The sequence below is a fragment of the Clarias gariepinus genome, chromosome 18 (genome assembly GCF_024256425.1).
Source record: "Clarias gariepinus isolate MV-2021 ecotype Netherlands chromosome 18, CGAR_prim_01v2, whole genome shotgun sequence".
Lineage (NCBI taxonomy): Eukaryota > Metazoa > Chordata > Actinopteri > Siluriformes > Clariidae > Clarias > Clarias gariepinus.
Window position 1 is genome coordinate 26580882 of NC_071117.1, and position 27342 is coordinate 26608223.

General features: G+C 36.9%; 1 protein-coding gene across 1 annotated transcript in view; it reads right to left on the reverse strand.

The window, feature by feature from the left end:
• The window catches only part of LOC128506441 (receptor tyrosine-protein kinase erbB-4-like), a 110532-nt gene that overhangs the window by 15071 nt on the left and 68119 nt on the right, over nucleotides 1-27342 (reverse strand). The window contains exons 2-10 of the mRNA XM_053476872.1: nucleotides 22786-22937; nucleotides 17553-17739; nucleotides 13757-13891; nucleotides 11244-11309; nucleotides 8090-8208; nucleotides 7112-7253; nucleotides 5546-5659; nucleotides 4361-4487; nucleotides 3639-3712 (exon numbers count right to left, since the gene is read on the reverse strand). Of these exons, the coding sequence (XP_053332847.1) occupies nucleotides 3639-3712; nucleotides 4361-4487; nucleotides 5546-5659; nucleotides 7112-7253; nucleotides 8090-8208; nucleotides 11244-11309; nucleotides 13757-13891; nucleotides 17553-17739; nucleotides 22786-22937 (1116 nt within the window). The remainder of the gene's footprint in view (nucleotides 1-3638; nucleotides 3713-4360; nucleotides 4488-5545; nucleotides 5660-7111; nucleotides 7254-8089; nucleotides 8209-11243; nucleotides 11310-13756; nucleotides 13892-17552; nucleotides 17740-22785; nucleotides 22938-27342) is intronic.

A 27342-nucleotide genomic window follows, 5' to 3' on the forward strand; every position in this document is an offset into this window, starting at 1 on the left:
TTAAAGTGGTCGATATACTAAAACCTGGCAACACTGACTGTAGATGTTAAAAAAGACGACTTACGTTACACTTCATATATATATATATATATATATATATATATATATATATACACACACACCATACATTTGCATTACACTTCTTATATATTTATTAATATTTTCAAAGACGACTTACGTCACACTTCATACATATATACACACACCATACATTTGAAATGAACACTAACAGAATTATACTTTAATTCTTGATACTTTAGCTATACTAAACTTCTGAGGTTTTCTTTGTTTATTAGAAACATACTTGTTGTAAAAGTTGCTGTTATAGAAAAGCCGGGAAATTAACAGTGCTGCAGTACAAGGCGTGCTAATAACTATATAACTGCTACTTTGGTAAAATTAATTTTAATGTATTTATTTCAAAGGAAATCACAAATTACCTTAAATGCATATTTTTTTTAATCTAAACTTCTTTAAAAATGCTTTTTAAGGCAATTATGGCTAAATTTCTTATTGCTTTAACTGTTAAAAACTTCTAATTCATGAGTCAATAAATATATGATATGGTGTCATTAACCATTTAGAAAAATAGCATACAGGATACTACAGTAACGATTCTATACAACACCCATGAAAAGTTATAATATTACTGACTGTAATTTTTCAGCTTTAAAATGATCAATAATGCCACCTATAAACCGAGGCAGGTGGAGAAAAAGGCTCTCATTGCTCTTTCTTCCCGGCAGCATTGCTATTACGAAGGAAGCGCTTCACTTTATTAGCTGTTTGGCGTGCCACTGTCTGGGGTGCGGAGTGACAAAAAGCTTTAATATGAGATGCGCTTTACTGTTTTGTATGTTGCTACGTTCAATCAAACGACGCTGCTCGACACCGCGCTCAATTTTAAGGGTGCTTTCATAACCCTCGATTATTGTGGCACTCCCCATCCCCAGTCTCCACACTCCAATACATCTGAAACTCGGATGCTAGAGTTCTCACCCTCTCGTTTTAATGCTCTCTGGTCACCCATTTTCTGTCATTTTCAAAAGAAATCCCTTCTCCTAACCCATAAAACTTAACACGGAAGCACCCAGGGTGTTATACAGACTGGTTCTGACTGCCAATTGAACTGCCTCTACTCTTACAGAAGGGTAGGCAATTTTTACAGATTTTAAGTCACACAGAAAAGACGACAATTATCCAAGGGCTCGTAAATGCTGTTGGTGTTTTATCTTTTTGTGTCCTTGGTATTTACTTTGCCCTATAATTGCAAAAAACAACTGAAGCAAATCCAAAACACTACAGTAAATTAAAAACGCATGAGCAAACCCAAAACACACACACATAAAAAAAATATTAAGCATGCACAACAAAAACAAATGTGAGAACTGAACATCTTAACAAACCTAAAAACAAGAGACCTGAAATAAAAAATATTCACTCACTCACCATCTATACCAAAACCATCTATACCATCATCTATATACTGGGAAATGGGGGGCCTGGACCCAATCCCGGGTGACTTAGGGCAGGGCACTAGGCGGGATACACCCAGGACGGGGTGCCAATCCATCGCAGGTATTCTGCATGTCTTAAAAACTGGAGTATCCAGAGGAAACTCGCCAAGCATACTGAAGATTATTTAGTATACAAGACCAACAATAAGATTTTTTTTTTTTTTTTATGGAACTCTATAGACCTAAAATAGGACTTTCTAGAACTTCTGCTGTAAAATGTATGTTTTATATATTTAATTGCATGCATATGGAATACAAACAACAACCATAAATTAATCTATATTGAATTTTTATTTGCACACTGATGGGCTATAAATCAACATGAAAGGGGTCTGGTTGCTTTGTTATACCAGGCTCTCAGTTCAGGTATTTTGCACACCCTCACCTCTGCTGTGGATATATTTGTTAACCTGTGTTTTTTTTTTTCTTTTTTTTTGCTGTGGTTTGTTTGCTTTTTTCTTTTTTTTTCATAGAGGTGCTTTTTATTATCGCTATGGTTTCAGGACATATGAGGGAAACAGGTCTTTCAGGAAGAACAAACATATATTGAAGTTACTGTACAGTTTTTTTGAGCCATGCCTTGTCGTGGTTCCGTCTGTTTCCTCCACACACTCTGTCTATACAGGGCAAAAATTGAAAAAAAAAAAAAAAAAAAACACGTACACCTCAAGAAAAAGGCACTAGATTACTTATACATTAATTTTTCTTTTTTTATTAGAAAAGCATCAGGGTCCGGATAGGACTATCACTCGGTCCGGATCTGGAACGCGGTCCACTATTTAGTGATGCTTCTATAGTTTCCTGAAGAAAGGCTATATACTGTCGAATGTCTGCTTATCCAACATGTTCTGTAGGTTTTTACAAAGTTCTTTAGAGCTACAGTATATGGATCACTCTAAAAGCCCTTTTCTTAGAACTGTGTGGTTTATGGAATTCTTATCAGTTCTATAGAACTCTATTTACCTGCAATAAGACTTTAGAAAACCTTTACTTCAAAATATATGTTTTTTAGTTTTTTACTCAGCTTAGTATAAATCTATAGACCTGCAACAGGACTTTATAAAATGTCTGCTCTGAGATATATTATATTATTATTGTGTTATATTATATTATTTATTTTATTGTTATTTATTTCTACAGAACTCTTAAAGCTCTTCATTAGTATTTTATAAAACATTTGCTTGGAGATGGATGTTCCATATAATTTTTATTCAGTTTAATAAAACCTTGTAGACATGCACTAGGACTCTAGAACTTCTGCTTTAAGATGCATGTCCTCTAGAACACCATAAACTGGGGGAGAAATACTTAAAGAATTTCAGAATTTCTGCTTTGAGACTCTGTTTGATGTTCTGTTCACTCAGTTCTGCAAAACTATATTGACCTGCAAAAAGACTTTTGCTTCTAAATGTGCTTTATACTTTTAATACTCAAAACTTCTGCTATGGCCTTGACGTTTTACAAAATTCTAAATCCAAACATGGTAGAGAATGAGGACATAACGTTTTTCATGAGCATCACATGCCCATCCTTATATAATGGTGGTTGGCCTTTCAGTGCTAGGATAAATGGGAAGGGTTGCATCGGAGCGCCTGGTGTAAACCTTAACAATAAAACTATCCCATTACCAATCTATTTATATAGAACCTCTTTTGCAGAACAGATTTACTATAGAATTTCCCCCTTAGCACACTGATTTACTAAAGTTCTATAAAACATTTTATTCATTGTTTAACTTATAGAACAGCATGTTAAACCTACAAAAAAACAAGAAAAGTACAAGAAACTTAACAACAAATTTAAAGCACAACAGTGAATCAAAACATAAAAACACATTAGAAACACAAAAGCAAAACCAAGACACTGCAACATACAAAACACCAAAGTCAAAAATCCTACATTTTAAATACAACACACTTAAAAAAAAAATCACAACCACAAAATGAGACAACATGCAACACGAATTCAGAAATACAACAGCCATATTACTGCTTTTCAACATGTTCTATTAAATTTTACAAATTTTATTAAATACAACATAAAGTTTTTTATTATATTACAGGTTATACATTATGTAACATTATATTATAATTGCAGTGTTTCTAATGGCAGTGAACTCACCTGTGATCTCTTTGACAGTGCGGAAGACATTCAGACGGTCAGGGTCCAGTGCCGCGGTACCATGGTACATGTCTCTGCAATAAGGACAAATAATACATAAGAAAAAGCAAATTCTAAACAATAATAATAATAATAATAATAATAATAATAAATTTTTCAAGTGTCATTTTAAAGTCGGCATTGTATTTAGCTAGCTAACAATTTAAATTTAAGGCTAGCCTCATCTAACAGCTAAAGAGAGCTGAAGAAAGTTTCTTCATTGAGCTTGTGTTCTGCTGCAGTAGGTACAATAGCTTACGTATTAAAAGTAGTTTATTTGTACTTTATATTGATACTTTTAAAATTTTGGACAGTATATCCAATGACGCACCTTTAATTATCATTAAATGCATGATTGGATAAAATCAAATGCCAAAGCACAAGTAACTCTTACCACAAAACCTACTCACTTCTTTTGGTCTTGTATTTAAAACACGTTCCTTTTTATTTAATATAAAAATGTAAAACATTAGCATTTAGATAGAATGTGCAACGTCACGATAAAGCAAAAGTGTGTGTGTGGAAAATCTACTCAAACAAAGCAGTTTTTGTTTTATATGTTTGTAAATAATAAAGCAACTGTGTAGAACCCTAGAATAATGCAATCACTCCTGAAGCAGATAACACTTACAACATTTTAATAAACAGAATCATCGGATGTCATCTACAACAACTAGGCTCACCCTTTAATTCCAGTGATAAGGAAAATCAGGTTGCCGTTGATTTTCGTGCAGTTGATGAATTTGTCAATGTTGCTCGAGTCGACGGTCTGGGCCATGTGTAAACTGCCCGTCCCTATTCCATCACACACTCAAATACAAAAAGTAGAAGAAAATAAAACACTTTCAACCTGATCAGCATGGGTAAAGAGGTAGCTAAAGTCAACTGAGAATAAAACATGATATTTATGTGTAACACATAAACAGGTAAATTAATCAATAAACAATTAAAAATAAGTGAACAAATGAACAAACAAAAAAGGAATGAACAAGCAAATAAATGAAGGAGCAAAAAAGAATTGACAAATAATTATATGAAAAGACAAACAATTGAAAGCAAACAAGCAAGTTAATAAATTAAGTAATTTAATAAATGAATAAATAAATGGACAGCCAAATGTTTTTAAATATAAAAAAAAAAAAAAATGAAAATATAATAAAAAGAAATATTATTTGTCTGTTTGTTTGTTTTTTGTTTTATAGATTAGGTAAATTTTATTGCAGAAAGAGTCTCCAGTTTATGTAACAATAGGAAAGAATATTTTTCAGCGTTCCTTAGCACATATAATAGTGTGCAGAAGTCTTAGGCATCATATTATATGTTGTACCAATTTTGTTATATATTTTTATCATGTCTGCATAATTATGTATAAAATTATTCAGTATTTCCATATATAACTTAAACATTAATAAATAAATAACATTACAGGAGAATGTATGCATGGCTATAAGGGAAAAAAATAGTACCAGACAGACCAGTTTTCAGATAGAAACAAAAAACCTAATGTACACTCCTGGAATTTGCATAGAAAGGCATGAGTGTAACAAAGTTACCAGAAGAACTTATATTCTCCAGCAAACTCAGTAAAACCTAAGAACTATTTTACTTATAGTACTGTGCAAAAGTCTTTAAAGAAAACAGCTGTTAGGTTTTACTGTGCATGCTGGAGAATATGAGTTCTTCTATTTTCTATGGTATAGAAGAATCAAAACATGTCAAGACATTAATAGAATCACACTATACCACATTTTCACAGAAAAGTGTTTGTATCTACATGTTTTATTTAAGTGTATATTTGTTGTATCTATCCTTATATCTGCCTGATTTGCTAATGTTGATTTTATCCCTTCCTCTCATACTGTACACACCTTTAGGACAGATGTCAGTACAGGGGACACACATCCTGATGTTGTTCTCCTCAACCTCCATCTTGTTACTTGGACAGGCTCGAACACAGGAACTGTGATCCACTACAAAGTTATCTGGGGAAATAAATGTGAAGGTTATTATCTGCCTCAGTGCAGTTTTTGACACCATTGATCATAGTATTCTGCTTTACAGATTAGGAAATGTAGTAGGGCTTAAGGGAACGGCCCTCAACTGGCTTAGATCCTATTTGACTGATTGTTATCAGTCCGTAGATCTAAAATGATGACTATTCTGCATGTTCTTAAGTGGAGTTCGGTGTTCCACAGGGTTCCATTTTAGGCCCACTGATTTTTTTCTCTTTACATGATTCCTTTGGGCAACATAATTCATAAACTTGGTATAAGTTTTCATTGCTACGCTGATAACACACAGTTATATATCTCAGCAAAACCAGATAAGAAAAAAAAAAAGCTTACTAAAATTGAGCAATGTGTGCAGGACATAAGAGTTTAAATGTTAGTTAACTTTCTTCTGCCTAATCCAGATAAGACAGAAGGTTTAGTCATAGGACCACAGGCAAATAGAAGCAAGCTTTTCGATCCCACTGTAACCTTAAATGGCCTTTCTATTTCATCATTTACAACAGTAAATATATTGCCAAGATAAGGAATATATTGTCTCTAAATGATGGAGAAAAACATGCTTTTATCACCTCTAGGTTGGACTATTGTAACGCCTTACTGTCTGGTTGTTCAACTACTTTAAGTGCATACAGTAAACAAGCTTTAGTTAGTCCAGACTGCAGCAGTGAGAGTCCTTACTAGAACCAGAAGATATGAGCACCTCACCCCTATCTTATCCACATTGCATTATCTCCCTGTGAAATTTCGCATCAATTTTAAAATGCTCCAATTGACGTATAAAGCATTAAATTGTCTCACACTGAGTATCTGAGTGAACTGCTAGTGTCTTACGATCCACCACGCCTAATTTGATCAAAGGATGCAGGCTGCTTAACAGTATGGCGTATTATGAAAACTAATGTACAGCAGGGGGCAGAGCTTTTTCTTACAACGCCCCAAAGTTATGGAATAGTCTTTAAATTAGTGTTCAGGACTCAGACACAGTCTAGTGTTTAAGTCTAGGCTAAAAACCTATTCATTTAGCCAAGCATTTTTGTAAATAGATTTGCCTTAGGTAAAGGATCAGATCTGGACCATGGACGTAGAATATTACGGTAAACTGGTATGTTTAGATGCTGTCTTCCCCACTCTCATTGATCACAAATGAACAGCACTGCAGGCTGTATAAACACAGAGCATATACTGCAGGGTGTTTAAAATAAGTGAACAGCACTGCATAGTGTATAAAATAGAGAATATAACAGGTTGTGTAAACAACCTCAGGGTGTATAAACAAAGTGAACACCACTTCAGGGTGTATAAACACAGTAAACAGCATTTCATAGTGTATAAACACACTGAACAACACTGCATGGTACTGTATACAGTATAAACACAGTGAACAGGACTGAAGGGTGTATAAACAGGGTGTATGGCACTCACATGGACATTTTTTGACACAGAACGCTCCGTACGTGTATTTGGCATTGGGATTGTGCTCTAACTGGAAACTCGTGGAGTTGTAAATAAAAGGCTGTGGACATTGGGTTACACACGCTCCACTGTCGTTAAAGTTCGTACAGGCCTAAGGAAAAAACAAATTTAGTACACAAAGAGGTCACAGCATTAAATATTCTAAACAAAACTAAATTACTGTACAGACTTTTGACAAAGCTCTTAATAGGAGCAAGTTATACGGTAGAAAACAAGATGTCCAATGGCTATTATTGACTTTATGCTAATGTCACAATATAATTGAGCTTAAATTAGATACTGTAAAGTATTACAATTGATCTTAACCACATAAGCCACATAGTGTAAAATTGGCCTTATGGTACCATATATTTACATAAATTAACCATTTGTTTGTTTGATTTATACAATTTATAATGAAAAAGTAAGATATGTATTATTTAAATACATTTAATTTATTGTAAATACATTATTTGTGTTGATATATATTTTTTTTTTTCAAGAAAAAAGTTAATTTAAAGTAAGAAACAAAAATCTGAAATTATTTATTTAAATTATTTAATTTTGTTATCTAAACATACTCATAAAAATTATTTTTTTAATTTATGTTTAATAATTTCCATAAATATTTACTACCACATAAATGTACTAAATATTAAACTGACAATTTATTTTAATTTCCTTCTTTATTTTTCTTTTTTTCACTATTGAATAGATTATAGAAACATTAATTTAAGGAAGCAAAAGTACTATTTATTTATTCATGTATTTATTTCCGCCAATCAAAAGAATTGCATAAACACATTGCAAAACTAATGTACCTATTAACATTTTATCATAGAAACAAAAAAACATAAAACAACCATCTAGTTCAAAAGTCCAGGTTTGACTTGAATGTCCCTCGTATTATATTTTATTATTATATATATTAAAAAAAAGAGGCCGTACGAAGCAGTCGGTGTGTTTTGGTCCCGAACAGCCTCCGGCACACTCGCGGTGACAGCAGTCACTGACGTACGGACCGAAGCAGCGACTGTCACACTGCTCAGCACACACCGTCTTCGTTACTGAAAAACACACATATTTTGTATTATCAATCAATTGTATCATTTTGTTTAAGCTACATCACAGCTGGCCGGCATGGTGGCGTACTGGTTAGCACTATGACCTTGTGCCTCAGGGGTGGAGGGTTTGATTCCCGCCTTGGGTCTCTGTGTGTGGAGTTTGTGCTTGGTTGGTCCAAAGATGTGCAGATTAGGCCAATTAGTTTTTCCAAATTGCCTGTGGTGTGGGTGTGCTTGTGCCATTATGTATTGGCACCCTGTCCAGGGTGTACCCTGCTTAGTACCCTGAAGCTCCTAGGCTAACCTTTAAGCCTCCCGCGTGCCTGCACAGGATGAGCGCTATAGAAATAAAAGAATAGTATGTTTATAACAACTGATATAGACCTTTAAAACCACGAGAAGTTCATTCACACATTAAGGGTGCATTAATGTATTTACTTTAAATTCCTTTTGTTTGGGTTCTTAACATTTCAGGCCACTGTAAATCCTAGGGGCGGGGCTTCATATACATGGAGGGGAATCTTACAAATCTCGAACCCACCAAACTATTAGTCGCCTAATTTCAGAAGTAATAACGACTCATCTTACCTAACGCACCTTTAACTCACCAGATACTGTACATTATTTTGACTTGCTCCAGCATGTGCTGTGTAAAACCAGGAAGAGAAAAAAAAGCCTATGTGTCGCTCTTTGCTGTTCTGCGGAAATTCCCTGCAATTACTGTAACTGTTTAAATACAGCGTGTCAGTCGCATCAATATGTTTGCGGATCTGGAAGCTTCTCTCAACCTGAACTTGGCGAGTCCCTCTGCAATTATCGCCCACGCTGCGATCCGTACCTCCAATAGAGTTATCGTTGGAACCGAGACTCTGATTAGAAAAGCTGCAGGAGTCAGGAGGAGTCAACATGTAGGAGGAAGAAGGCAACGAGGGATGCACGGACCTTGTCGCGATTTTTCAAAAGAGCTGCCAAGCGATCAAGCGTTCTGCTCCACGGCCTCCCTTTGCTGTCTATTATACAGCTCAGGAGTTCATGATGAATGTGTCTGACATAACCTGTTTGTATTTTTTCGCCTCAATGTAGCACTTACTCATAGCCCAGAGAAAGAGCTTCGCAGAATAAAAACTCTGACACTAATAAACGCTGTGATCGGGCGCTACACGGCTGTCAGAAATGTAGCGTTTAGTTAAGTCAAGAGAGGAAAGTTCTTTGGGTTTCGGAGGTACTGAAGTTGATTTTTTTCATCAAAATTATGTAAATGACCTGTGTGATGTTCACGTCTATGAGTTTGCCAGATTTTTTTCTTTTTAACCAGGCTTTTTTTCCCCATCATCTTGATCACACTTCTTTGAACTAAAATAAACTGGATAGAAAATACAAACTAAATAATAACATTTTCTTTTTTTATCGTAATAAAAAAAGAGCAAAAGACTTATGAATAATAAAGCATAGCATTTATATTTTTATTTAAAGTTTACTAATATTCATCACGGCGGCACGGTGGTGTAGTGGTTAGCACTGTTGCCTTGCACCTTCAGAGTCCTGGTTCGATTCCCGTCTCTGTGTGTATGAAGATTGCAAGTTCTCCCTGTGCTTGGTGGGTTTCCCCCGAGTACTCCCGTTTCCTCCCACATTTCAAAGATATGCAGGTTAGGCTAACTGCCGTTCCCAAATTGCTCCTAGAGTGTGAATGGCCATGTGAGTGAATGTACTGTATGAAGGTGTGCCCTGTAATGGATTGGCACCCTGTCCAGGGTGTACCCCGCCTCGTGCCCTAAGCCTCCTGGGATAGGCTCCTTGTTTAAGTTTGATTATGTATTAATAGGCCTGATTAATCCAGCAAAGTAAATATTATTACTGTGGTTATTATTATTTACAGGAAATGGTACATGAGAGCGCATTAGGCCTTACACAGTGGGTGTATTGGTCTGCTGGACTCCGTCCACAGTATTACAGCATGTTCCTTGTGTTTTAATAAAATTTGACAAAAGTTTAGATTTATTTTCTACATTCTACAACAATACTGGGAATTCAAAACTATGACATGCAGTGTCACACATGGCATTATGTAATTAAGTACCAACAACAACAACAGTCAGTGGTTATTTTAAAACATTGAGGTCAGCCTATTGCGAAGAGTTCTTACAAGAACAGTATCGTGTCGAGTGCATTTGCAAAACCCATCAAGCTCCATGATGAAACTGTCTCTCATGAAGACCTTCCCAGGAAAGCGAGACCAAAACTGAGCTCTGCTGCAGAGGAGACGTTCATTTAGAGTTGGAGTTAATTAAAATCAGGAAAGACCATGGAATTAAGGGTGTACAAACTTTTGACTGGCAGTGTAGTGTAATGTGGGTTAATTAACAAAATATTGCCCTTTGTTGTTGTTGTAGTTGTTGTTGTTGTTGTTGTCAATGCAGTGTGATTTACTGGAAAAGAAGTCATACTTGTTCAATTACTTCATAACTTTATCCAAAATAAAATGTTTTTGTTGACTTAAGTTGATGATCCTAACAATTTCGCGTTAATATTTTATATAACAATGAATAGTTTTTGGCATCTACAGTATGACACAGCTTATTTTTTATTATTTGGCAAAACATAACCTTCAGCGTGAACTATTATGTTTAACATCTTTAGTTCACTTTTTCGAATGAAAAGGTAATGCATGGGGTAGGGCTGGGCAATACATCAAAAATTATTTTAAACAGATATAGATATATAGATAAATAGTAATACTTTTAAAAATAATTCTGTTAATACTTTTCCCACCCAGCTACAAGTGCCTCCACAAAGCAGCTCCCAATAATACTCGCATAAACACATGCACGACACAATATGAATAGTTTAATAACACACCTTGTTCCTGGTAAAACTCCAAATCCCACTCCTTAACCTTTAAATCCTTTCTGTTATTACATTTCTATGCTGGTTGTAATCCCGACACCAAGCCAGTTGAACTGACATGAGATTGCATGCCTTTTGGAGTACAAAAAAAACAAAAAACAAACACTGTAATGACTGGGACGTGTACGTACAGATCTGGCACTGATCCTCATACGGACCCCAACACCGTCCGTTACAGTAGCGATGGCAGCGTTTACCTGTGGAGACAAAAACATCAAACCTGATTAATATGGAGTACAAAAGGAATACAGTGGGTGGTGTAGTGGTTCGAATCCTGTCTCTGTGTGCATGGAGTTTTCATGTTCTCCCCATGCTCGGTGGGTTTCCCCCAGGTACTCCGGTTTCCTCCCACAGTCCAAAGACCTGCAGTTTAAACCAATTGGCGTTCCCAAAATCGCCCGTAGTGTATGAATGAATGTGTGTATGTGCAAGTATGTGTGTGTGCCCTGCGATGGATTGGCACTGTGTCCAGGATGTACCCTGCCCCGTGCCCTAAGTCTCCTGGGATAGGCTCCAGGCCCCCCGCGACCCTGAATACAAGGCAAGGCAAGTTTATTTGTATAGCACATTTCATACACAATGGTAATTCGAAGTGCTTTACATAAAAGAAAAGAAAATAATTATAAAGTGAAATAGAGAATAATAGCAATAAAAACTTTTTGAAGATTTTTTTTTCATTTAAAATAAAAAAAAAAAAACTGTTAGCAATAAAACTTTTTGAAATAATGAACATTTTATTTAAAATAAAAATAGAGAACTAATTAAAACTCAATTAAAAATTTCATTTAAAATAAAAATAATACAATTTAAAATATTAGGTAAACATAAAATTATGCAGTCGGTTCGAACGTACAGTAGCCCAGTGCTCATTCAATAAATGCACAGCTACACAGATGTGTTCTGAGTCTGGATTTAAATGTGACTAATGTTTTATCACATCTGATCTCCTCTGGTTCGATCTGAGTGGTCTGAATACAGTAAATACAGGATAAAGCGGTATAGACGATGAGTGAGTGAGTGAAAGATGAATGCAGCAGCACGTCGACATGCGAATGTCCCACCTTACGAATGTTGGCCTTAGGAACTGAAATTCGCCTCGTCACGTGAAGCATTTTCGCCATGCATGCGACCGAACTGAGCCAAACCGAACGTCGGCTAAGTTGCATGTATGTCCGGAAGGTAAATTTTTTTTTTTGCTGTGTGTCTGTTTTTTGTATTTTGTGCAAGATTTAGTGAAGGCAAAGCACCATGGGTACCAAGAATGTTATCAAGGACGGTAGCAAGAAGAAAACAGAGCCACTTTCAGTTTGGTTTTTAAAGCAACCTCGTGCCAAGAGCAATCATGAATTAAGGTTAAGTGAGGTTCAATGTCTATTTATTTCATATTTTGCTTCATTTACATGTCTTTTCTAAATGTTTTTGATTGTTTTTATATGTAAAAAAATATGATTATAGTGTTGGAAATCTGAAACGAATTCTCATTCACGTGCAACATTAAACATTTCTTTGCTTACTTTCAAATCAAGAGTCACATTCCTAAGCAATAGCAAAGCACAACACGTATACGGCTTTACCCTCGACTGTTGCAAACACTGGATATGTTTGTTTTGATAGAGATAAAAGTGAGTTGACAGACATTAATATGTATTTCTATCTCTCAGTGCTGTGTGTGTGTTAGTGAGCATGTGTCTATAAGTGTGTGTGTGTGTGTGTGTGTGCACTCCTGACAAAACAGAGTCTGTTAAAAATAATTACACTTCACTAAAGACCTACTTTAAATGTGCTTCATAATGACTACGCAGTCGATTACATACAAATGGCAGCGTAATTAGGGGAGAAAAACGCTGAAATTAATTTAGCATGAAAAGGGTGTCAAGTACCGTTTAACACCTATACAAGGGCTTATTAAAAAGGTAACTGTACACATTAAACAGGAAGTGCTGAATATCATTTCACGACTTGTCCTTCCACTAACGAAATAAGGCTTTTCTAACAGTTTGGTTTGTACAGAGGCAGGAACGATCGACGCTACAAACTTTTCTTCATTCTGTCTCTATAGACATACAGTATATTAATAGTAAATGGGTTTAATTCCCTGGAACTAAAGAAACGTCAAACCACGTTCACTGTAGGATTGGGTTTGAGGAATCGTTCAAGCGAGTTGTGTTGGATTCACATCGCATCTAAATTGCATGAAATATCTCGAAATGAAAGGAAAGATATGGAGGGACCCAGCGGCCAAACAGCAGTACCGAGTACTCATGGATGACAGGAAAGTTTCGGGCCCATTATATTTGTGAAGAGACTCAATTCCAGATGTGCCAGATTGGTAATATTCTTTTCACACTTCACCCATCAAGTGTTCACCATACCTTACCATCACGGCTCAAAGATTGTTAAATTCTTTTCCTAGAGGAGCAGGAACGTTCCCGAGGTCTGTCATGCAAGGAACCAATAAGTCATAAGGACACACATCACATTATTATTATTATTATTATTATTATTATTATTATTACACCTGGATTTATCCCCATTTTCTCAATTCTAGTTTAAAGAAGCAAGTAACACAAATCAGGATGTTAGTCGTAACAAATCAGTTGTAACTTTGCACAAATACAGTATGAGGTGTGCGATGTTTACTCACATGTAAAGCCGCTGTTGTTGGACGGCACCACCAGAAGCTCAGCGCGAGGGTTCCTCATGATGTCCTGCCAGTGGATGGTGTCCGTGTGGCACAGGAACTTGTTCTGATCCACATACACACCGCCGTTCAGGATCTCTAACAGGACACACGTATGTTTGTGTTAGTCTGTCGACTGCTCATGGCGAGGAGTCGCCACAGCTGATCCGCACAACAACATAGGATAGGATTTACAGATTTGACTCAAGCATCCCATTTTTTCCAGGCTTAAGGCACGGCACTGCATCCAGTGGCATGGCAGGCGAGAATCCTACACCTGAGCCACCGATTTCCCAGGACATACATATAAATATAAATAATAACGGCATTACTCACTTCATAATGTTAATTGTGTAAACCTACGACTTCCTGGCAAGTAGGAACTAACAGTTCGTTTTAGCATGGGATGCGGAATTAATTCTAGCATCTTCCTGACACATTTCTTAATCGTAAAAGATTATGGTGTACGGTAATTGAATCATTCATAATTACGACACATGTCCAAATAACACTAATAAGAAGTCAGGAAAGATGTTCAAGGCCCAGCGATTTTAGACACGATAAATTTGCATACACCTTGTACTGCCAGAGAGCCAGACTAATATTTATGCACGAAAGATTTGTTGTATCATATCAACAACTTATTAGGAAATTCAGGACCACAGCTTCTGCTTGGCTGTTAGAGACTCATTAACATTTAAGTACAAGTCAAGGCTGAATTATTTAAAGCTGAATTAATGAACTCAACAGCATGCATATGAATGTGTTCGCACTAAATCACAGACTTAAAAATGAGAGAAATAGGACACTTTTTTCTATTCTTTAAAAAAAAAAAATTATTGATGCTACTTAAAGGCAGGACAGTTTTTGCTACCGCATATATACAGTGGGTGTAATATACCATTGTGCTGAAATGGATGAGTAAATAAGTAGATGTCTCAGTCAACTAATTGATGGAAGGATTGCACCCATCACATTTTTTTTTTTTTTTTTTTTTTTTAACCAGGCATGTATGTACATACGTATATAGACAAAAGTATATTCAAACCTGTTCATTATTGAATAAAGGTGTTTCAATTAGGGCCCTTATCCCCAGTGAAAGGTGATCCTAATGTCTCAGTAGACCAAGACATCAACAGTTTGGAGAAAGCCCTTTCATTCCAGGTTTGGACTAATACTTTTGTCCATATAGTGTATGTATGTATGTATGTATGTATATATGTATATATATATATATATATATATATATATATATATATATATATATAGGAATGAATGGAGGAAGAACAGATAAATACTTAGGCAGCAGAACAGAACACATATCCTGAACAATGCAGTTTAATACTTGTATTAATATATTTTATTAATTTGCTATTATATTTAACAGAATTTGCATCCAAGCAATTAAATAAAATAAAATAAAATATTTTATGAAATAAAATAACAGTGCACGTTATTATTTTTATTATTATTATTATTATTATTATTATTATTATTAATAATAATAGTAATATAAAATAACAAACAATCTATGTTTATTATTATTGTTATTATTATTATTATAATAATAATAATAATAATAATAATAATAATAATAATAACAATAAACATAGCTTGTTTGTTTGAAGGGAGCTTGTCATGTAGACTTCTCCGAGCAGTATTTATAGGATGATCTATATAAAATATGGCATACAAAATTTTTTTAAAGTAATATAAAATCAAAGAGCAGCAGAATATTAAAGTTTTAATGTGATGTTAAAATGCAGTATTTAAAAAGAGTCTTGTATTCTAGAGTCTTGTATTCTACCTTGTATTCAGCATTATTTAGTAGAAAGTCATTTATTTCCAGTATAAATTAAAGTGCGTATTGTAGGTGGCATGAAGGTAATGTACCAATTCATTTTCCCCTAGCTTACCTTCAAGAAACCAGTGAAGAAGAACCGGCGTGCATTTAGCCCCATATGCTTTTTGGGCCTAATGTCCCATGTGTCGGTGTGCTTTGAGGAAATAAATGTTTGTCTTTCAGTCATTCATTTGACAGCTCGTTTATGGGGATATTGCACACTTTATGGAATTTGCTCGAGCTCATCGATCAAGCTGACAGCAAAAGCTGCTCTTCAGGCACTTGTTTTTTTGTTTTTTTTGTTTAAAAGATAGCAACTAACATGGACACCAGAAATGAGCAGGATTTAAGCAAAGGGCTAAAAATCTGTGGATTAATACCGGAGACTCTTGTGTGCTTCTTCACTGCCACTATAGCTCACCTCTGAGTTCTGCAGTTTTGTCTTGTTAGCGCCGAAGTGAACACCTCTCTCTGTGTGTGTGGGAATAATGCTAATCTTATCTAGCTTGTTTTCCAGATTTTTGCTTTTCCTAGGGTCGGGATTTCCATTTGTTAGTTTATAATTTTGAATTTTGACTTCGCTACGAGTTAGACCTAATCCATTGGAAAATACCTGTATACTGTAGACTGACTCACTAGACACATCCTGGTGAGCTCATTACAGTCGGCATCCTACTCCTAATTTCTTTCAAATGTTTTCCAAGTGAGTGAGAGAAACTCCTTTAAAAGTTGGAAATGGTGGAAATGTCAGTCCTGCATGTTAGAAACTGCATCCCGATACTGAAAGCAGCTGTTAAAGCATTCTGTTAGGACTGTCACTGTATGTGGTAAAGGTTGTGCCACATTATGTAGTTTTTCATTAAAAAGTCAAGGCATTTTTATTTGCTTTCCCACAGACCTTTACATACTGTAGATACGTGCTGTTTTACAGTATGAAACGTTATTTTCAGCACATATACTGTAGGTCTCTGGGGCTCTTAAAGGTCCCATATTTTACTATTTCCTTAACATATGACCGGTCTCAGAACTCCATCAAAGTGTATGTGTTGATGCTCCAGCCGAGATCATTCATTTTCATATCTCAATTTCCCTTCACTTCACTCCTCACTACTACATACCGTACATTTAGTTTTCTATTGGAGATGAGAAAAAAATTGATTCTGTTACATTTATTTCGTGTGACAACTCAAGTATCGCCATGCTGACTCCAAAATCGATTTTTTAAAATATATTTTTTCATTTTTCATACTTTTGCCTTCGAGCTGGTAAAACATTGCTGTTCCGCTATAATCCTGCAGGTGTGTGGGCCTGTCAACATGCTCCTCGGCACATCAGGTGACTGATATATCCATTGCTTCTGTGGCAGATAATTACAGAGTCAGGTTGCCCAATTGTAGCTAAGCACTCACTGGTGAAGGATCTTGTGTAAGGGTCCAACAGTGGCAACCCAGCAGCATCAGGTTGCCTGATTAATCAACAAAATAATTATTATCGAATCAGGATTTTCATAAAACAGAATTGCTATACAGATTGATACTCGGCACCTGGATACCGTGATAATATGGTACCAGCTGGTCCCTGGTGATTCCCATCCCTATTGACTATGCAAATGAACTCCTGCTGAGCCCCACCCCTTCAGACTAACCAAGGGTAACATACAGTAGTTTCTTCTATGAGGTCACATGGGAGAAACTAATTGGCTTGTTTAATACAAAAATAAATATAGCACAAAAAGCATAGAATTATTATTATTATTATTCACACTGGAGACTGTGTGAGTGTCTAAACATCACTAGAAAGTATTTCCTTTCCATAAAAGATCCTCATCATTGGCCTGAACTGTTAAATTCGACAACAGATTGTGTATACACAAAATACAAAAAAAGAGGAAATGCAGGGAACTACAGGAACGAGTACCTGTGAGGTTGTTGAGTCCGAGTTGACGCAGTCCGGCGTATTCGTCTCTCCTGTAGTTAAGGAAGATGGCCAGAGCGTAACGGCCTTCGTACAGCTTGGCACCGCGGATGATGCGCAGGTTCTCCAGAGGCAGATAGTCGAACTGGTTCAGAGCCACCAGGACGTAACCAGTCACCTCACGGATTGACTGTAGGAACACAAGAGGAACAGTGAATACAGGAAATAACAAAGACATCAAGTAAACTTTTCTGGAAGGAGTCTACAGAGTCAGAGATATTTATAATAGGAAACAGCTGTTTATACAGTAAGTAGCATGTAAAAGATCTGTTTGTGTGATTGTGTAATTGAAATAATCTACTCTAGTTATTAGTCGTAACACCACGCCTTCAAGGACTGTTTTTATACTCGTACTCATTATTTGTGTTCACTCTACCCACAGTAGTATAGTACATTCATACCTCATTTTAGAATTGTCAAAAAAAAACTGAGATAAAAATGTATTGATCATAAACACATTCAGTGTGTGCCCACTAATATTTGCAAAGAAAAGTTGAACACACACACACACACCAAAAAAAAAAAAAAGTTCCATGCCATAACTACCGATGAAAAACTTTTGTCAGAGAGAATAGGCGACGACTACAATTCCCTGACACGCCGCACAATGCACCAGGAAATTCGAACAACGTGGGCTGTAATTAGTCAGATTATACCTTACAGCTCCTGTAATTATCAAGTAAGAGGTTGGGTCGTGTCAAATTCGAGTGGGTTCTGCATGAAAATAACCTCGTTGGATATAGCTTGTCTGCATAACAATTAAAAAAAAAAAAAAAAAAAAACAGGTCACATGCTTCATGTTCATAACAATCGTGAACAGATGAGGTGCATAAACCTCAAGAGTTCTAAGACGTTATATTATAAAAACTTTCAATGAACAAGTAATCCAGCTGTTCGGCAAAAATTCTGTTTGAATTTAAAGTGAATGTTTTTTGTGTATCAGTGACCATCATTTAAACATTAAAAAATTTCACTAATGCACATGATTTAGTTTTCTGCTATCACACCAAGCATTTCAGGTTCATGCGGAGAAGATGGGGGCTCAATCATATTACTAAAGTCTTCCAGGCAGGGGGTGATTATTATGAATTTAATTATCTGTACAGTGGAACCTCGGAATGTGAGTAACACAGTTTGCGAGTGTTCTGCAAGACAAGCAAAGATTTTTAATAAATTGTGTCTTAAAAAACGAGCAAGTCTTGGTTTACAAGTACCGAGTATCAAGTACAGTACTGTAGCATGCATGCGCTTCTTGTTTTGATGCCAAGCGTCACATAATCACAACTAAGCAATGTTTTTTTCTCTTGTGCTGTGGAATTGTGGGTAATCGTCTCCCCTACTGGGTCTTAGTGCGTGTTTATTACTGGTATAATTATCAACCATGCACGCGTGTACTGTTTAATATAACACTATGACCACGTGTGTGTGTGTGTGTGAGTGTAAAACATATTTTATTTTGTGATTGTAAACTGAAACTACTACTAAATGCCACATTGACTGTTTCAGCCTGTTGCGCGTTCGCCATATTGGCATGTGATCTATAAATGGCAAAAAAAAAAAAAACATTTTCAAGTTATTTATAATCTCAACAGACACACCCAAAAGTGTGTGTCAGTGCTATGCTTATGTTAAATCTGATTTACTTATGTCAAACATGTACAGTATTTGGCTTATTTTCATTAATATAATGTTGATGTAATGTACAATACAATTATTTTTTTTTCTATTTTTTTATTGTGAAGAAAAAAAAATTAAACAATCTGTCCTTATTCTCATTAAGGTAGCTTTTCCTGTACACCAAGCCAGAACGTCTTTAGGTACTAAGAACCAGTGGTGGACAGTAATGAAGTAAATGGCACTGAGAATTTAATTAGTAATAAGCTTAATAATCTTAAATTTGGTTATCTGTAATCTTATTTCTTTTTATTGTAGCTATATTCAAGAAATTTTAACTTGCTAATATTGCAGTGTATTACAAGGTCGATGGATTAGCCTGCAAATTCCTCTTAGTTTGTAATGTTAAAAAATTTAGCTTAATATTCTTATATTGTAAAATTAGATGATTACCAATACATGATTAATAGTTGGGAAAATAAAATCTCTTGACTAGTCCTGAAGCAATTGATGATGCTCAAAACATTTGGCACATGGAGTTTTGTTCTACCTTAGCCAACTTTTTGTAGTTTCACCCATGTGTGTCATTACAGTCATCAGAATTAATTTTGCCCTGTCATTAGGGTCAGGTGGCCCTTCCAACACACACATAACTCATACAAGATCTCACAGGATCTCCATTAACGTGTCAACGACTCCACAACGTTTACGATATAGACCTGCCTCTCCAAGACAGTTAGTTAGAAGTGATAAAGCCTTTCGAATGAGAGGTGAAATGTCTTTAGAACCAAAAAGCCCTGAACAGCACTTTTGGGATAGTTAGCTAACTAGAGCCAGGACCCTAACGTCAGTTGCTTAGCTGAAAGAGGTCGCTTGGCATAAAAATCGGTTTAAAGAAAGACTCCACCTTGACCAAGGCTGCCACATTCAATCAGTCTCTAGTTTGAGCTGAGTCAATTCAGAGGATTCTCAGGGCAGCGTCAATCTCTGAATGTTGTTAAACTAATCAACAGTTTTGCTACGTATCCGCGGAAATCAGCTTAGCATTCGAGTTACACATCTGACCGTGAGCTCATATAAAGGCACACTAATTACAGCTGCTCGGAGAAGCGCCTCTTACAAAATTCATCGTGTTGTGACCGGATTCAAAACGAATCTCAAATGACTCTTTAAGTAAAGCAAGATGAGAGCCTTTTTTTTTTTTTGCTGTGAGAGGGGAAAAAACAGCAAAGGGACATTAGAGGGTATTTTATGATGAAAGCCACTTTGATTTTGAAACAGCCAACAGTATCAAAAGCGTGGCTATTCAAAAAAAAGTGGTTTGAGGAAGTTTGTGTAAAGTCTTGGAAGGGTGAAAATCCAGCCACTAACTCTAAAAATAAAGTTTAAAAAAGAATATACAGTATACACTGATCAACAACTTAACATTGATTATAAATGATACACCAGTAGACAGAATCATGGGCACCTAAGGCTCATTAATGCCTGAGAGAAAGCAAAGGTCAGTCCGTCTGGTCTGATCCCACAGAAAAGTCTCACAGGATGCTGGCCATGAAACAAAGGCACCAGAACTGCCAGTGCAACACAGCCTGCCTCTATATAGCCCAGTAAGCAAACAGTACAAGGCTGCCAACCCTAACTCCAACCTTTCCAGATCCAAATCCAATCGAGTACCCACGGGATGAGCCAAACAAGTGCAACCCACGAACAAGTCCAATCCTCGGAGGCCCCACCCCACTATCCACAGCACCCCAAAGGATCTGCTGCCAATATACTGGTGCCAGACACAGCAGCACACCCCAGAGCTCTTGTGGAGTCGGGTCCCAGTGCCACACCACAAGGGGAACCTATACAATACACCTTTGGCGTTGTTACGTTATGGCTGATTGATGTAGAAGAATTTAATGGGTGCTTAGCTGCATGTACTGTATAATTACATTAACAAGAGATTTTAACTACAGTATGTAAAAAAATATATAGCAAAACAAAATATTCTAAATTACATAAAAACCTTTATTATTCTATTCTAACAGTATCATTAGTAAGAAATCAATAAGAAACATACCACATTGTGGTGGTATACAAACATTCTGGTTCATGTATAAACCAAAATCTAGACTTCAGATTGTTCTACAAATTAGCCTAACTTCTTACGTTTCTTAATGACCCAACTGCACTCACTTTAACAGACTCGTGCTCTAGCCTCGTCATCAGTGCCGCTGTGAAGCTGCGACCGCTTCTTGGGCTCATGACAGGAATACAAACATTGCTTCTCAAACAGCAGTCTGTGTTTCAGGCTCAGTCGAAATCCTGAAGGACAGCCAAAGTGGGTCATGCTCTGTTAAAGATGGCCGACCGTTACCATCATGCTTTGATTCAAATCCCCTTTTGTACCTTTGTAAGAAACTTTCTAAAATGGTCATTATTTTACCTCTGGAACAGATGACAACCTTAATTATCTGGTCACGCTCTGAAGTAACTCCGATCTATCATGTCTTTTGAAGATGATTTAGACAGAAAGTTCTCCATCCCATATTACTATCATTATAACATTTAATTGCTTAACAAAGTACTATTAAGTTAGCGAAACCTTTCTTATTAATTAAAGAATAAAGTAATTTTAATCTATCTTGTTGCATTTTAATGGCATTGCGTGTCCTTGATGTTTTTAATCAGTTTATTTGTTAGAATTAGATTATATGTAGCATCCAGAAATAAATGGAAAAAGTTTAATGTTTAGAAATATCGTTTCCACAAAGAGACTAAAGTTAATGGGCACTCTGTGTTGTCTACAGGTCAAAGTGATCCTCAGGACATTTAAAAATTTAGATCCCAGGGTTCAAGGTGAAGCTGATTATGTTTGAGAGTAATGTTAGAAGGCTGGAGTTAGAGCAAAGTGTCAGCCATTATACGGCACCCCTGGAGGAGACAGGGTTAAGGGCCTTGCTCAAGGGCCCAACAGCAGCAATCTGACGGAGCGAGGGGCTCGAACCGCCGACCCTTACGATCAGTAACTGAGTCTTAACACACTGAGCCACCACCAAGCTAATAATTTTAGAATTGATGCAAGGATTAAAAATTTAATTGTTCTGCATTTTTTGTTTTTGCTGGCAAGGTTGGAGCTGCTCAGTGGGTTAAGGCTCTAGGTCCCTGATCAGAAGATGGGTAGTTCAAGCTCCAGCTTCAGCAATCTGCCACTGTTGGGCCCTTAACCACAGTATCTGTGACAAATAAAGACTTAATTTGAATGTTTCGCCTTTAAGAGGTTGTCTGTTCAGCATTAAGCATCACTATGACCCTTTTTGAGAAAGTTGAATTTTTGGTTTATTAGGTTTACAGTTTAGGAATTGGTGTAAAGGTCAATGTTGGTGTGACTTAGTAAAGCTAAGGTTTAAGATTCAGGGAATTGGGTAAAGGGGAAAGGTTAATGTTGTTGTGAGTCACATGGAGAAAGTTGAGGTTTGGTTTATGGTTCAGGATTTGAGCAAAGAACTGAGTAAGTTTAAGGTCCAGAGTTTAGGGTTAAGCATTCAGGGATAAAGTTGACATTGATGTGCTTCACCTTGAGAAAGTTGAGGTTGCGGTTCCGCTCGATACTGGTGATCTCCAGGTTTCCCATTATCACCTCACAGTTCTCGTAGGACTTGCGCAGGGTGTAGTAGTGCTGGTCCAGATCTGACAGGGTGCTGAGCTTGTTATCGGTGCCCTCACACACTTCAAAAGACAAAAGGATTTGATCAAAATGTAAAATTATTTCCATACTGGTCAACACAGAAACAGTTTTTACTGTACATGCACAGTTAAGTCACACTATGTTTGGACTACTGACCTTGTCCTATTATACAAGCACAACAGGGGAATTGATATATTGACTAGAGTAAGTCCGACTCTGCTACGATAGATGGTGATATGCCCTCCTTCAGCTTGTTAGTATTATATTTCTGGTTGACCTATCACATCACAACCCAAAACAATCGACAAATAAGTTGACTAGAAGAAAACTGGTGAAATTGGTAAAAACATGGACAACCTAAAAATGCAACTTGCGTATGTTTTAAAGTTTTTGATTAACTTCCTGGTCATAGCCCGGCTGGGAACTGCGGAGCATGCGCTGAGTGCGTAGGCCGATTTCTGAATCTGACTGATTTATACATCCGAAGTACCTCAACTAACAACTGCATATCTGAGTCTGCCAGTCCAAGTTTGAGAAGTTCAATTGAATATAATTTCAGTCTTATTAACTCACTCACTTACTCTAAACTGATTTATCCTGTAGACAGGGCTGCTGGGGGGCCTGAAGCCTATCCCAGGAGGCTTAGGGCACGAGGCGGAGGTACGGCCTGGACGTGTCGCTGGATACACACACATATATGCTCACTCACTCACTCATTCACACACTATGGGCAATTTTAACCTAATGGATGTGTCTTTGGACTGTGGGAGGAAACTGGACTACCTGGAGGAAACCCACCAAGCATGGGGAGAACATCCAAACTCCATACACACAAAGACAGGAATCAAACCTGGACCCTGGAGGTGCAAAGTCGAAAGTGCTTACCACTACGCCACCATGCCGCCCAGTCTAATTAACATTTATTTTAAATGAGCGACTAATTTAGTGGAACTAACACAATCACATGTAAACTGCCTGACTCTGATAGCCTTTACTGAACGAACATTTACAGTTGGATGTTCCACACCATTAAATACAGCTATAAAGGAATTCAAGTTTGTTTTGTAATAAAATTTTCCTTTAAATATTTTTTCTTCCAATTTGTTTTGGAACAAGAGGGTGTAAAAGGGTATAAATCGCTAGAAATGTTGCTGTTACTGGAAAATAGTGTTTTATTTAACAGTTATTACACATTCATCAAAAAAAAAGAAAAAAAAAAATTTGGCCCGAGGCCTTCACACTCTCTAAAATTCTTCCCTGCTTGACGTGACATTTAATTAAACACACTTCTTTCCATGCACCACACATCTTCCTCCGGCTGGCCAGAACCATCTGCTCGATCAGTTGGCCTACAGCAGAGCGCAAGAGAGTGTGTGAATATGTGCGCATGTGTCAAGATCAATTCCATCCTAGCACCAACGCACTCATCAGCGCTACTATGTAGAGAAAGAGAGAGAGAGAGAGACAAAACCCCATCTGAGCACCACACGCTTACATACAGCACTGTTTTAATGTGTTTTCTCCTACTACTTTCTCCCATGTGCCAACTGGCAGCCATCCTCGCTGCATCCCATCGATGCGTCTATCGGACTACACCAAAGCCATGAACCGCTATTCATAACAACGGAGCGGGAAAGTCAATATGAGTAGGTGCCAAAGCGGTCTAACAGTCATACGGGCAAAAAATGGAAAAGCTACAGCGTGATAATAGGAATAAAGGAGGGAGTAGAGACTGGTATGGTACATGACTGCCTTCAAAAGATCTATTCTTTCTTTAGATGCCAAGCAGCATTGGCACTACAGGTTGCTGAAGTCCCACTATACACACAACAGCATTTCACAACAGTGCCGCATCTCTGCCGAATCAAAACAAACCTACAGTAAGAGTAACTCAGGTAAGCTTAAGAGTGAGCTAGCTAGATACAGTATGGTGAATATCAAAGCACTGAAATTGTTTACTTAAAAATATAGCTACAATCATGTTGTCTATCTGTCTAATTCCAGCACTGGAGAACCTCACGTTCTTAAAAAATTCCTGTTGCGTAATGGAAACCTTGTGCAAAAGGGCTGTTTGTTTGTTATTTCAGCCAACCACTGATTGGAAAAGGAAATAAACCCAAAAAAAAAAAAAGAAGTTAACTAATTAGCTAACAAGCTGCAAGATCCCATCTCCAGCAGTGACTTGATGGACAGTCATAAAAATTGTGACTATATAGATCAACTAAGGTGGCACGATGGCCTAAACGCAGCCCCAGAGTCCAGGGTTCGATTCCCACTATAAGTCTGTGTACATGGAGTTTGCATGTTCTTGCCGTGCTTTGTGGGTTCCCTCCCAAAGACATGAACCTAAATTATCGGTGCTGATTGGCGTTCCCAAATTGTAGTGTGTGTGTGTGTGCCTGGCAATGGACTGGCACCACGTGCAGTGTGTACCCAGTCTCATGCAAGTCTCCAGGCTACCTGTGACCAAGAATAAACAGTAAAGAAAATGAATGAATAAATGAATGAATGAATGGATGGATCACCTAGTGGTCAGAATTGGGAACTGCACCAAGGATTAATAGTAAAGCCTTTTGATAAAGAAAGAAAATTTCACATTATTGCTGCATGAATATTTTCAGTATCAGAGGATGACCAGACAGAGAACCAAGGTTGTTTGTGTATTTCTTGTACCAAGGTTTTTTGTATTTCTTTATTATTATTATTATTATTATTATTATTTTAGAAGTCCTAGAAAACTTCTAGCTCCTACAGTATCTTGGATAAATGTGGTCATACAAAATTCCAATTATTTTGTTATCAGAAAAGAATCTAAAGTGGAAAAAAAAGGAACCGTATAATGATGTCTTTTTATCTTCCGGGCACTTAGCTCTGCCAGCCTATTTGTACCCGCATTAAAGTACTGTTGTTCAGCCCTAATACGTAAAGTTTCCAGGATGTTTTGGATTAAAGGCCTTGTCCAGCCCCCTCTCTTTCTGTGTGCGTGTGTCTTGGTTCCGGTTCCTTATGAAAGACACCATCTTTATGAATCAATGGCTTCTACAACCTTGATGCAAACAAATGGGTCCAGGATGGCTTTAATCATACAAATGCACCTCTACTTATTATTGCATGAATCAATAATAATTATCTTCAATGGTCAGAAGAGAGACGTAAATAAGGGGACAGAGTGACATTTATGGAAGATCACACAAGAACCAGACCCTATTCTTATTAATAAAAGAGGTCGCAGAAAGTCTGGGGAGAAAAGAAAATATAAAAATCAACAAAATTATTTCAGTGTTCAGGACTAATTATGCGATCGAAGAAGCATGTGGAGGAATAAATTGAGCAAATAATCCACCACTAAGCTCTTTTATTGCAATTTTTTGACTTTCTCTTACAAAATATGAAAATGTATGAAGAGATTTCTGGCTTACTAAGACATAGACCAGCATTAATATTATTACTCATAAAAGCGTATGTATGTTTGATCAAATACAGGTCTTTATTGTGCTTTTGTAAAGTGTGAGTGTGTTTGTGCGTGTGTGTGTGTGTGTCAATTGGCCCAGATCAACTACATCGCCCCATGTGATGGCCTCGGAAATGAACTGTGCCAACTGCAATGAAGTGTAGTATCCAGAACGTAAATCAAATTCTGCATCAGCCACAATAAAAATAGAAACAAAACACTGAGAAATGTTTGATCCACATCACAGCTTTGAATTTTCTTTTAAATAAATAATATAATAATAGCCAGGCTCTCTGTGTCCATGGAGTTTGCATGTTCTCCCCATGCTTGGCGGGTTTCCTCCAGGTACTCGGGTTTATTCCCACAGTCCAAAGACCTGCAGATTAGGCTAATAGGCATTCCCGTAGTGTGTGAAAGAGTGTGTGGGAGTGAGTGTATGTGTGTGTGGGTACCCTGTGATAGATGGCACCCTGTCCAGGGTGTACACCGCCTCGTGCCCTAAGACTCCTGGAATAGCCTCCAGACCCCATGTAACCCTGAATACAGGATAAAGTGGTATGGACAATGAGTGAGTGAGTGAGGGAATATACTACTACTACTAATAATAATAATAATATTATTATTAATAATAATAACAAAGTGACCTCATTTACTTAAAACAGGGGGTGGCACAAGAATTCACCCCTGTGAACTATTCCATAGTATGTATTAAGAGACAAGAACCATTGGCTCAGTCGTGATCACATGACGCTTGGCAGACAAAGCATATAAGTACTACAGTACTCACATACTAAGACCTCGCTAGTTTATCAAAATAAAATTTATTAAAACATTTTGCTCTTTTTGCAAATGTCCGCAGAACAAGTTAATAATGCTAAGTGCACCTCCTGTTGGATGAACCTTATATGAGTTATAGGGGTAGCATAGTGGTTCTTGTGTTGGACTATTGATTGTAGGGTCCCGGGTTCAAACTCTAGTACCCCCATGTTGTTGCT